This window comes from Erithacus rubecula (genome assembly GCF_903797595.1).
Source record: "Erithacus rubecula genome assembly, chromosome: 4".
Lineage (NCBI taxonomy): Eukaryota > Metazoa > Chordata > Aves > Passeriformes > Muscicapidae > Erithacus > Erithacus rubecula.
The window spans coordinates 14,905,861-14,918,985 of NC_136686.1; the positions used below are offsets into that span (position 1 = coordinate 14,905,861).

At 40.0% G+C, this 13,125-nt stretch overlaps 1 protein-coding gene across 5 annotated transcripts in view; it reads right to left on the bottom strand.

The window, feature by feature from the left end:
* Positions 1–13,125, bottom strand: part of FGD4 (FYVE, RhoGEF and PH domain containing 4) — a 98,791-nt gene that overhangs the window by 44,487 nt on the left and 41,179 nt on the right. Inside the window, exon 1 of one of the 5 annotated variants that reach the window (XM_079303441.1) lies at positions 4,601–4,840. The exons of the other annotated variants lie outside the window; for them this stretch is intronic. Coding sequence (XP_079159567.1) covers positions 4,601–4,616 — 16 coding nt within the window. The 5' untranslated portion in view covers positions 4,617–4,840. Of the gene's footprint in view, positions 1–4,600; positions 4,841–13,125 lie in introns of those variants that run through there. 5 annotated transcript variants of the gene reach the window in all.

Here is a 13,125-nt window from a genome sequence, read left to right on the forward strand (position 1 = left end):
GCACTCAGCTAGCCCCAGGATGCAGTCTGGGAAAGTTAAGCCATCAGAAATATAAGCCCACAAAAAAAAAATAAAAAAAAAAAAAAAGCAGCAAGTTCTATGCATTCATTCACCTTAGATACATTGGAGTTTGGGCAAAGATGCTAACTTATCAATAGGGGAAGGAAGACAAGATTCCCTTTCCAGAAGCAAATAGCCACTAGGTAATATCGATTTTATTAAATCATATCTCAGTAGGGTTGGAGAAAACAGTAGGGACAGAAAGGGGAAAAAATAATAAAAACAAACGTTATCTAAAAACGATTGGCTTGAAATATGCCCTAATTATAGAACAGGCAGCGGGGTATTAACTGCACAATAGCATTACTACCAGGCAGTGCTTCCTATTACATGAAAGGTTACAAGTAAATGTAAACTGGTGAACTTTATGACAAAGGAAGGTGGGGACACAGAGAAAACCTCCCACCACTCGGGAGCAGCCCCAGCTGTGCAGATGTGCGGCTGCCCCATTCCCACTGCCTTCCCCCAGCCCAGAGCTCTCAGGCTCCCAGGCACTGCAGCCTCCCTGCCAAGTAATTACCAACCATCAGCTCCAGACGCTGCGGAACAAGCAGCTCCCTGGGAATGCTCGCTGCACCAAACCAGAAATATAAAGAACCCGAAGCTGGACACTTCACAAGAATTCAAGTGCTTCCTGCTTTTGACCTGGTTGAGGAAGAAAAAGTGAAGAATAGCCACAAAAAGCTTCGTTTAAGTGCATTTAGAGCCTTCCTGTGAAATCATTCAGGAAGGACCTTCCTTGTCCAGTCTCTTTAAAGCCTACCACAATTATGCCAGCTTTTACATCGCCTCTTTTCTGTAAGGAACAAGAGACAAATCACCATTTCGCATTAACCCATTGGTTAATAATCTTCCTTATGTGAGGAAGCCAAATACAAGTTGCCTGGAATCCAAATGGGGTAAAAATCTCTCAGCCCACAACTGCCAGAAATGACCAGTCTTTGTGCTGTCCACAGAATTCATTCCAGGTTAACAGACTGGCACACGAATGCATTTGCCTCTTGAACATTATACAGATTGAAACAGCTTTACACTTCATGCTCTGAACAGGCTGAGAGATTAAAATTCAGAAGAATTCAGTTGTTTAGTTCTCGCTCCTCTCTTTTCTACACCTCCATTTAAAATCTACTGTTAAAAAAAAAATATATAGGAAAAACAGCAACTGTGAATTTTGAATGGCATTTCTTAAAACTTACGAAGCTGGAAAATTCAAATATCTCATTTCTGTGCAAACTTAAAAATTTATCATACTGTTCCAAAAAGTTTAATATTCCCATGAATATTTATCTTTGAGTGTGCAAATGGATAGGAAATGCTATTTTTTAAAAAAAGTAATGTAATATAAAAGTACATTAAACCCAACTAGTTTTCAAGAAGAGAAATAATTTTGAAATGGTTGAAGTTTCATCCAACACACTTCAAGGATATGCAACCTTTCACTCTGCAAACGTTTCAAAATGCAAATGTTTGAAGGCTCCAGGACACACCAAAAAAAAAGGCTGTTCCCACCCAAACTGCAGCTACCCCAGAGTGAGACAGCCCACCGAGATGAGAAGTTCTATCCTTTCGATCCCTCCACATCCCTGTAATTCCCACTGCTCACTTCTTACCAGCTCTAGGGCTCTCTGGTTTCTCTCCAGCTCAGTGTAACCCGCACAGCCCCTGGGCGAGTGGGCACGGGTTTTACCACCAGAGTTTGTGCAGTGGGAGGGAGCTGAGCTGGCTCATGGATGAGCCCAGGAGCCCCAGGAAGGGACCTGGCAGGCTCCTGGCAGCAACTGCCCACTGGATCACTCGAGCTGCTCGCAAAACTCAGCCCAATAGAATGCTGCTCACTCCTATGTAATATTTAATGCTTTCCTTCAAGCCTCAGCTCTTGGCATCAGAAGAAAAAGCATAGTAATAGTTGCTAAAAAAAGTGGATGGTTTGCATGGTGGGGAAAAAGTTTTCCAAAACAGACAGCAAATAAACTCTAGGAAATTACTCATAAAAATAACATTTGTTTAAGGTTAAGCATTTAATTTCTTTTCTAATACAAGGTTTGGCAATACTCCAATCCCTCTCCACCTCACATGACATAAACCAGCTGTTGCCTCCCATTTTTTTTGTTTATATTTTATGGTGATGGGTCATGACAGGGGTTTTTTCACAGGCAAGCAAGAGCAATCATAATGCATTAAATATTTTATGGCAATGTAAAATTATACAGGAAAATTTGGTATTGGGTCCTGTCAAACTGTAAAAAATACACGGGCACTAAAGTTCCGAACTCTTACCACTAAATAAATGTAATCCTTTGTTTTATAATAATCATAAACCAAGAAGGGCAGAAGGGGAGAGAAAGGAGAATTACATAAATATTTTTAATTTTCAGTAAAGACTCAACAAATGTACTGGGTTTACAAGCATTTATGTAAAGCAACAGACATTTTCTGTTTATATAGCACCTATCATGTAAAAGACTAACATAAGACTCAGTGCTTGCAAGAACAAATAAAACCGTAATTGTGGCACTAATGAAAACACTGGAGTCCCTGTTGACTTCTGAGTCATGGTTTTAAAGACCCTTTGAAAAGCCATTGCTTGAAATCAGTTATTTCCCTTGTAATGAATACTACTAGTAAGAGAACACAAATCTATAAAGTTTGAGTCTTCAAAAACATAAACACTTCAGGAAAGGTTATTCTACATATTTGTAGTGGACCTTTAGTGCTTGGAAAACTGCTTTGCTCAGGTACCTGGAGACACTCAAGTGCCCATGGTGAATTGCTATATGACTGTATACTTGCTGTAGGCACCGTCCCTCCTTTTGCCCTCTTACCCAGTCCCAGCAGTCAGCACTGGAAGGATTTCTTTGTGTTTCAGACTGGAGGCAGCCAATGCTTCAGCAAGACACTCACTGCTTCTCTGACACTCTGTAGGGGTATCCAGGGATATCTGTCCACTTGATTTAAAACCCACACAGACTGGAATTATTTGCTGTCACCCTCTCTCTGTGCATGGTCTATATCCACAGGTCTCCTACACCTGACAGTATAATTTATGTTACCTTAAAGCACATACAAGCTTTTTTGTGCATCACATAGTTAATCTCAAAAAAAAAAAATTATCAAATATCACAGCTTCACCACTTCATTTGATGTTCAGACTGCCATTGTTACATGTAAGAATTCTGTAGGCCTAGGCCTTTGCAGACTGAAAGTAAACCAGAGGGAAAGAGGAAATAGTGGTTATAACACCACATTGTCTTCCTGGAAAACCCATAAGGGCTTATGCCACATTTACAGGAAAAGGATATGCATTACATATCCTAGAAAACAGCTCTTAGGAGACGGATCAGAGAGTTTCCTACATTCATATGTAAATTCTTCTCAGGATACAACAAAATGGTATTTAAGGAGCGAGAGGAAAGGTGTGATTTCCATCCTTTTTGTAGATTATTATGAGCTAGAGGGGAAAGGGCAGTTTCAAACTTAATCATAAAACAGATAAGGAGCCAATAGAATTTTTTAAAACAAGAGTTCTTTGTAACCCCCTAAAAAACCAGATGCCCACAAGCACTGAAATCAGGAGAACTGGGTAGAGCTATTTGCCCTATATATATCTACTCCATGCTTCTCTAGCAAATCTCAAACTCACTCTGCTGATAACTTCCTTCCCTCTCTTCTTATCCTCAGAACACTTTCCAGAGAGGGAGACTGGCATGCTAAGCCCAAACCTTCCACAGATCAGCTTCACCCATCTCTCTGTGAAAAACCTAATTCAGAATATTTGCTGTTTTACATTAAGTGTTAGGGTTGGGTATGCCTTTTGATTGAACTTACCCCAAGCTGAATTTTTCTCAGAACTGAAAAATGGATGAGAAGTAAAGCAGTACTTTCAATAGTATTCTTTAAAACTCATTTACAAGCATAAAATGGAAAAAATAAAAACCTTTCACTGGATGGTGCAATAAAAGCCTTTTTTAAAAAATTCTGGAAGCAAATTCTGTACATTAAGCGTAGCATAAGCATCAGTTAAATGGGTTATTGCAACATTATACATAAAAATCTGGGTGTAAGTCACAAGTGCACACCGTATTTCCTGAAACAGGGATATAAATCTTATGCAGGATATAAATCTTGGGGGCAATGCCTTCTCATTGATGTGCCTTATAGAAACCTTACAGCTATGAACAGAGCTCAGTGAATCTGGCAAATGAACCAGGAACTGAAACTACTTACAAACATCAAAAATACTGATTTGCTTTTAAGAAAGTCCGAGGTGGTGAAAGCAAGAGCAAAACAAGCCAAAAGCAGCGGGGTTATTGGTGTGGCAGATGTAGCACGCAATCAGTTCAGGAGACTTCAAGCTCATTTACTTCGAATGGGAGGGAAAAGGCACCAGAGCATTCCAGCTGTATTGCATCACAAGGCAGCTGATGTTCACCGGTTTACTCGCCTCACACGAGAAAGTTTAACTCTTGGTGTCTCCGGACACAAACACACCCCGAGTCTTGAAGAGATTAAAGTTTACCGCGAGCATCCCAGTCAGCCTTACCTGGCTCAGAAGACATCGTTTGCAAATGTAATCCAGCACACCGCACGAGGAACTGATTTTGCAATGGTAACAGCCCTACGAGAGGCTCACATTTATCCCATTTACAAGCCCGACAAGTTGCCAGAAGGGACTTCTCCCCAGACGCTCTGTGTGCGCCGAGTTCACATGCGGGTCTCTCGTCACACCATGCTCCTCCTCTCAGGAAGGCAAGCCTGTGCCCGGAGAGACGCACAGGCAGCGCAGAGCGGTCTGCTCAGAGAAAAGAGCCAACTCTGCTCACCAGGAAAGAGCGAACAAAGAAATCAGCTTATGTAATTTACAAACTGCTGGAGAAAGGAGGAGGAGGGACTACTGTAAGTTGTTTTCCCTAATACTCGGACACTATGAAAGTTTTGTCACTATTAATTGAGTTGCTGTTTGAGATTAAAGAAGCATAAAGGTTAAAGGACAAGTTAGCGCATTTTTCTGTTTGGTCCTTTGTTCTCCCTTTATATTGCACGGTCCTCATTGCAAATAATCTTCTGCATTTCCTAATCTCTCTTTAAATTTATGCATAGAATTAAATACATAGGACACACAGGACACCAGAGCACTGACCAAAAGAATCTACATTAAAGAATTGTTACGAAAACATTAGTTTATTTGGCATAGATAAAATTGATTAGAATAATTAAAAGTCAATTTTTAAATGATATAAACTACATATCATGCTCCACAATACAAAGATATTAAAGTAAATCATGAACTGAGGAAAAAAAAGAGTTTCAAAAAGCAAAAGGATTAACTGGAAAGGGAAGTTACCCCGAGTAACTTTCTTTTATTGTTCAGAGCTCCCACACCATGTGATCCCCAACTGTCACACATTCATCTCAGCAGGAGAAAAAATCCGGGATTTAAATCCAGACCTGCCAATTCTAATAACGTGAATCAGGATATGGCAGCCAGCTGAGGCAATTTTCAACCTCTGCGCCCATCCAGACCAGAGCTCCCTGCAGCCCCTTCCCTCTCCAGCCACTCACAATCCCCACACTCACACTGCAGAGCTGCTTGGAGGGGGGAGCACCAAGGGTTACAGGGAACACTTGCAAAACAATCCATGAGAATCTGTTTGTCACTGAGGGGACAGCCCTCTGGAACGGGCAGCTAATTGTTGCCTTCCTTTACAGATGTTATACGGCAGAGGGATATTGCCAAAACCAGGAAAAAAAACAGCTTTCCTCCAGTTATTTCAACAATTTGATGCCTTTTTCATCTTGATGAGCAGGTGAAAGCTCCACACATATGGATTTGAAACCTAAGTGGAACACATTTTAAGCAACTTGGCCAAATTTCACAAGTTTTCTGTTTTGAGCATTTATTTTTAAATTGCTGAGCTGGGAAGTTGCATTTCCTCATCCCTGATACTCCCAGCATGTAATCCCAGGCTCCTTAAAGACACATACAAATTTTACTCACCCAAGTCATCGATGCACCATTAAAATTAAAAAATAGCATTAGCTGAGTTTATAATCAGACCAAGAGAACTCCAATGTATAAGTTATATTATATGAAAGTTCACCTCCAAGAGTTCAAAGCTTGCCCTTGCTGCTTGGGTTTGCACCTGAAGTGCCTTTATAACAAAACACCTTATTGCTCCAGGAAAGCCTTTGTTGAGAAGATAAATTTTCTGCTCAGTTTCCCACATTTGGAAGAAACCACTTTCCCCAGGAGTCTGGTTTGTCCATCTGCCGGTGAGTGAGGGCTTTGCCAGCCTTTCTTCAGCCAGGTCTACTCTTGCTAACCCAGGAAAACCTCTGATAATGCCTGTCATACAAGTACATGCCTGATTTTAAATTGATTGGATCAGCATTATAGGTTTCACTATTGACACAAACAATATAGTAGGCTAAAAAACTGTAAGGCAAATGGCTACAAAAGAATTTGAGGGGAGAGGAGAGGGAGAGGAGAGGGAGAGGAGAGGGAGAGGAGAGGGAGAGGAGAGGGAGAGGAGAGGGAGAGGAGAGGGAGAGGAGAGGGAGAGGAGAGGGAGAGGAGAGGGAGAGGAGAGGGAGAGGAGAGGGAGAGGAGAGGGAGAGGAGAGGGAGAGGAGAGGGAGAGGAGAGGGAGAGGAGAGGGAGAGGAGAGGGAGAGGAGAGGAGAGGAATCACACAAGGAAAAGTAGAGGCCAGACAGGAGAGTCATTGCAGCTCTGCTACCACTCAGAAAGAAGGAATTTTACACACATGAAGGAAACCTATTTGAAGTACATATATAATTCTTCCTTTAAAAAAATAATATATTAATTGTTCCATATCTATTTGATTAGCTAGCAGATAAGGGGATTTGGAAGAGATTAAACTGCTAGAAGGAGAATATCTCATTAACCTATTACCCTGGTTTCACAAGTGTTCTACACCCAACTTTGCCTTATCTAAAAGCAGAAACATGCAAATAGCACAGTGCAAGTATTAGCTGAAAACTCGTCATCAAGAGGTGCAGCTATGCCTTCCCTGTCACCAAAACATGCCTATGAACTTTAAGGAAAAGTTAATAAAAATAAGATTAGTTTTATTAATTTTTCTGAAAGGGAGATGAAGAGACACAGAACTACTAGTTAAATAAAACAAACAAACATTCTCATTAATGTATCATAAAAGTCATACTACCAAGAAAAGAAGTTACCATCATTTAGTATAACCAGGATTCTTACACAGACTAAACACAGTATGCTTTTAGTCCTTGCACAGCAGACTAAATAGATTGCACTTACTTTTTTTCCACCTCCAAGACTAAGCAATACCACGTTTCTGTCAGTACTTTCTCCATTTTGCAGACAAGGGGACTCAAACTGTGTACGTAACTCATTTGGATATTCTTAATGTGATGAAGTTGAGAAGAAAGTCACATGAGTATGGTTAGGAAACCTGGAAAGCTGAACTAAGTATAAAAGAACTACATGAGCAGTGTGTCACCGTGACACACAGCCCCCAAAACCAAATTGTTCATGTGACAGTGAATCACAGCACCCAATGTGGCTGTCTTCTGCTTCTTTCCTCCTTCCTGCAGACTCACTTCAGGCACAAAGTGTTCAAAAAGGTTTGCTGCAGATCATGCATCTAAACATGATGCACAGTTAGTGCAAGGCAGTGATGGAGAGGGATTTTTGTCCCAGCCAAAGATCAGTAACCCACCTGCACCCTGACAGAATTCAAAAGAATAACTTCTGAATTTCAATATGGAAATACCTCCCTACTTTCTTTTTCCATGTGAGAGATCTATAGATATCTCAGTGGGTCCAAGAAAGGAAGGCCCCTCTCACAGGGCTCCCATAAAGCATTTGTTGTTGACTCACACTGATGTCCCCTTTCTCTTCTCCATTACACCCCAGTACTTCAAAATCACAGGATTTGGGGCATGGGTAGAAATAAAACCATGCTTGTTCCTCATTGCCAGAGAGTCCCTGAGGTGCTGTTAAAAGCCCCTCTCACGAGCTGGGCACTCTGCAGAGGGGTTTGACTTGGCTCCCAGCTATTCTTGGGGAAATGGGATCAGCTGTAGGACACCACACAGCCCTGTCCCAGAGTGACCCTCACTTCCATCAGACCTTCCAAATGCTGTCTTTCATGGCTCATGGGGTAGGCTAAAATCAGTAACAAGTGGTTTTGTGCAGAAGAATGGATAGCTTAAACACAATATTATTTTAAAAATCCCCAAAGCACACAACTTATTTTAAACTGCTGTCTCATTAAAGTGCATCCTCCAAGCTTTGCCCCAGTGGCCTGTAAGGAAGGAAGAAACAGCCATATCACAACTCAAGATTTGCAGGCATATATTGAATAAAAGAATGGGGGAAAAATTTTATATTGAGTAAGTAACCTACAGAAATCATTGATCACTAGGAAAAGGAGGAGGGAAAGTCCACACAGAAGTGGGCTGGGCAGGGAGGATGTTTAAGAATAGGTATTCCCACAACAAGGAAAAGCAACAATATCTTTAAAAAGTTGGGCAGCTAATCCTCAACAAGGTCAGAAACACTAAGGGACACTGGATCTGCAGCCCAACAAAAACATATTTGTTCAAAGGATATTTCCCCCCTCCAAACTCTGAAAATCAGGAACATCTATCACTCTCTTCCCTAGGTCTCCTGGTTCACATGCAAGGAGATTCACTTTGCAAGAAAAGCAATCTCATGGTAAATGTGTTGAACAATTACCATGCCATAATTAGAAAGTAAATAGCAGCAATTTTCCATCTTTTTTTTTCCTTCCAGCTCAGCTGTATTATATGTCCCAAAGGGAAAGCCTGTGGTTGTGTTCAAAGAACACACAATAGAAGTTCTTAGAGGAAAAGAACTTTTTGTCCTATGTTTGCACAGCATTTGTCACTGTAGCATCTTGGTGTCTGCAATTTAGTCCAAGAGTAAGAGTAATACAAGCAACTACAAAACCCTCCAAACAAATAATGAAATGGTTACAATTCAATGATATCAGAGAACTATACCAAAGATCACTGAGTGCCATCTATTATATTAGAGTTTACAAAAGAACCATTTCTTCTATGGCAAATCTATGCTTTTCATCAACCATATAAAGCTGTAGCTTAAAGTACCTTCCATACTTGAAAAAAAAAAAAAAAAAAGCCAGGAGCCTGTGGTTCATTTGTCAATTAATAATCTTTAGTAAAGAAAGATCAGCAATTGTTGAAGTATTTCTGGCTTTAGACCTGAGAAGTGGTCAAAGGCTGTATCTCCATCAACTGGGTTTGATTTGCCAATTATTCTGTTAAAAATAGTTTAACAGTTTTCATTTCTAAAACTTCCTTTTTAAAAATAAATACATATTCTGCAAAACCATGTTATGATTTAGGGAAGCAGACTCATTTTCTGGTTAATGTAGCTTTTGTTCACACACAAACAAACAAAGCACACGTGCATCCCACAAAAAAAGGCCAGGAAGATACAGGTGGATTACTACACAGAACTGCCCTTAGATTCAGCAGTACAGTGAAAACCTGAATTAGTAACTTTAAAATAACCCCTTCCACATTAAAAATCCAAACAACAGACTGACAAAATAAGCAGATCAGATTGCAGTGACTGTGATTTCACTTCCTTATAAAAATCAAATCAGGGCAGTGCTGGATACTAAAAATAAAGTACAAATTATTCTTGGTTTGAGTTAATAAAACCTGCATAGAGGGTTCACAACGAACAGAAGGTTGTAATGCTTTAATACACTTCTGGGGTAGATAAGTCTACACAAAAATATGATCAGGGGAAAAAATGATTGAAAAAACAGTCAAAGACCCTTTATCTGACATGAAGCTGTAGTAAATGTTTGGTAATCCACTGCAGAAGGCATCAAACACACAAGTCCCATGGCTTACAGCATCAGTTTATGGATCACCCATGTAATTTGTGCAACTGTATTTTATCAGATGCTGAAAGCCAGATTCACCGTGATTTTTTTCAGTCTTTCCCTGAATCTCATTGATATTTCTTAAATAGAATATGTGACAGTACAGGCATTCTTAACCTATTCCAACTTAGAAAATGTGGGAAGCATTCCACTTCATGCTCTCTGAGGTGAAGAAACTTGAAAGCACAAGACATTTCCCCTTCCACCTTCCTCCATCCTCCCTGTCACACTACAGAAAGTATCAGATGAGCTTTCTCCAGAATATGTCAGTTCCTAAAAATCACAGAAGCATAGAATTATTTGTATGAAGACCATTCAGCCCAGCCATCCTGCATGGACAGGTTCAGGACAAAAAATGTCACTAGCAGTTCACAATTCTTTCCTTCAGCCTCAAATATATCTACAGCTGTAGTCTTCTTACTTTGTGCTGTTAGGGCCAGTACAATCTAGTATTTACAGGACAGTCAGCAAATTGGGCCCTTCTTTGCAAGACTTTTTCTTCTCTGCCATTAATACACAGACTTGATTTTTACACATCCAGTCTTGAGTACCTCAACTTCCAGAAAAAAGTGATCACAAGGAATGAAACAAACCAATTTGATTCAAAAAAGGAAGGTAAAAATACAGACAGCAGTGACAAATAAGAGAATATAAAAGTGTATTTCAGCTTTTGGAGGATAAGGGTCAAAGAGCAGAGAGAGCTGTGACTGTTTTCATATAGTGAAGTTGTGCTGATAGTTAAACATAGCCTTTGAGACTATATCCACACTAATGAAACTGTAATTTCCTTTAAATTATTGCCATCCACACACCAGACTTCATCAGCAAGACAGTAATGACTTTTCATCATTTATTTCAACACAAAAGCAATCAATAAGCTTTCCCCCAGTTCCTTTACTGCCATCTCTGAATTCTAAAACCTCAGAAGCAGAGAAGATGCCAGCTATAAAACAGACACAGACAGGTTTCATTGTTGTCTTTCTTATGGAAGGAAATTCTAAAACACCACCCAATTTTGTGATGAACAGGATTAAAGCAATGCAAAGAAAATCTTAATCCATTAAAACATGATGAACAGACTAGAGTATCAAAGAACAGTAAGAAGATCACATCAGACTGAGAGGCTTTTCTGTCTCATCATCACTTTGTCCTGGGCATTGTTTTGCACTGAAAATGTTTAGGATCAGATTGAGGGGATATCACACTTCTGCACACACAAGCTGAGGACACTCCATGGAAGACACACATACACAAAAATCCACCTCAGTTGCCAGCTGAAGTTTTCCTCCTTTGTTGAGCAGCATTCTACAGTTTTCAGAATTTTTCAACAGCGGGAATATTTTCAGGTAAACCAGAGAAATACCAGGAATAAGACTAGTAAAATCAATGACAAATCTGGAAAATTTAATACAATTGCTTAGAAATACAGTATTTTAAAATCAATCAAATCAGTTTTATAAACACATATACACAGACACACAAATGTTCAGACTCTTTTGACTAGGCCACAGCTTGCAGAACAAGTGGGCAAAATCCGTGGGCAAGGCTCTTCATCTACAATGTTCCAGACTATGATTTTAAAATGAGCATTTCCCCAAAATAACAGAATGCCAGCAGACAAGAGAGGGGTGCAGCATTGCTGACTTCCCTGAGGACAAACTGCTCACACTGCTAACTGTGTTTCATTGTATTAGATTTTAACTGCTGTGTTTCAGTTCTCAGACAAAGCTCCAATTCCATCACTGAGCCTTTGAATCTATTTTGGCTTATAGCAGCTATCTTTAAGAATGTTTGTAGCAGCTTCCACAGCTGAAACTGCCTTACACACAGTAATCTTGACAAGCCAAGGGACTGAAACACTTGCCAGTTACATTATAGTGGGTGGCCAAGTCATAACAGCAACATAAGGCTCCAAGCAATGGCGTGAACAAGACCTACTGAAGAGAACACACATCCAAACTAGTCTTGGAAACTGCCTTGACACATAGAGCTGCCAGAAAACTATTTCAGCTATAGAGAAAAGTGGCACAGGATCTTTAAAGAAAGGCAACAGGTAATCTTATATAACCTATGAAGCCTTTTGATATTTTAGAGGGCTCAACCACACTGAACAAGTAAAATGAGCATGAATTATTAATTCTATGTCTCAATCTCAGTGTAGCTGCTACAAGCAGGTACGGGAAGCCAAAAACTATTTTGAAACACAAAAAAGTAATTTCATGCTTTCACTCATCTTCCTGAGCATCAGTGACCTCCTTAAGAAAGAGAGGATAATAAAAAAAATAAAATAAATATTAGCTTGTTAGAAAATAGGACAGCAGTGTAGGAGAACATAAAGGATGCTGATAGTGAGGAGGAGATACAATCAAGAAAAATTCCAGGTGAGAAGTTCAGATCCTGCCCTGCAGGAATGACTCACTACAGAATCAAGTTGTTTAAAATATTATAACAATCTCTTGAGCTAATTTTCCCTCTACTGCTCAAACAAGAGCTATGTTCAACACCTCTCCAGAGAATACACCACACCACCCATGGCACTATTTAATGCCTACAAAACAAAACCCTTGGCTGTAGAAAAGTCTGTAATTTGGGGCTTTTGCAGCTTCAGTCCCCAGTTCATGAGCCTTTGCTATAAAGCTTTGCATAAATCTTTGTTTTAGTCTTAGCTAACAAATTTAAAACATATACTCAGAACTATAAACCATACCAACACCTCATTGGGCAGGTGAACAGTGGATTTTGTTTTGGTTTTTGGTAAGTGTTACTCCAAGTAGAAGTGGAACAGACAAGTTACAACATTGTTTAGTATCAGGGTTAGCTGCATCTACACCCCCTCCATGAAAGGTAAATTGTGTCTGTGGTAGTGGGAAAACCACAGCAAAAAAGAACAATCTGAGGAAGGCACAAGCCAGAAAATGTCTACAGAAAGGCAAGAAGTAGTACACAAAAACTGCCATGAAGGTTCCTCCAAAGATCAGCAGCTGGAAAAGCACTTCTACTTGAAAAAAGCACTTCTGCTAGCCATCTGTCAGGACTAGGTGGCTATTCTTCCCTCAATTCAAAATCTATCTGTTCTGGGTTACCATTCTTCTGAAGCACTGGAGAATGGCTTGAGCCCAGAAAGCATCA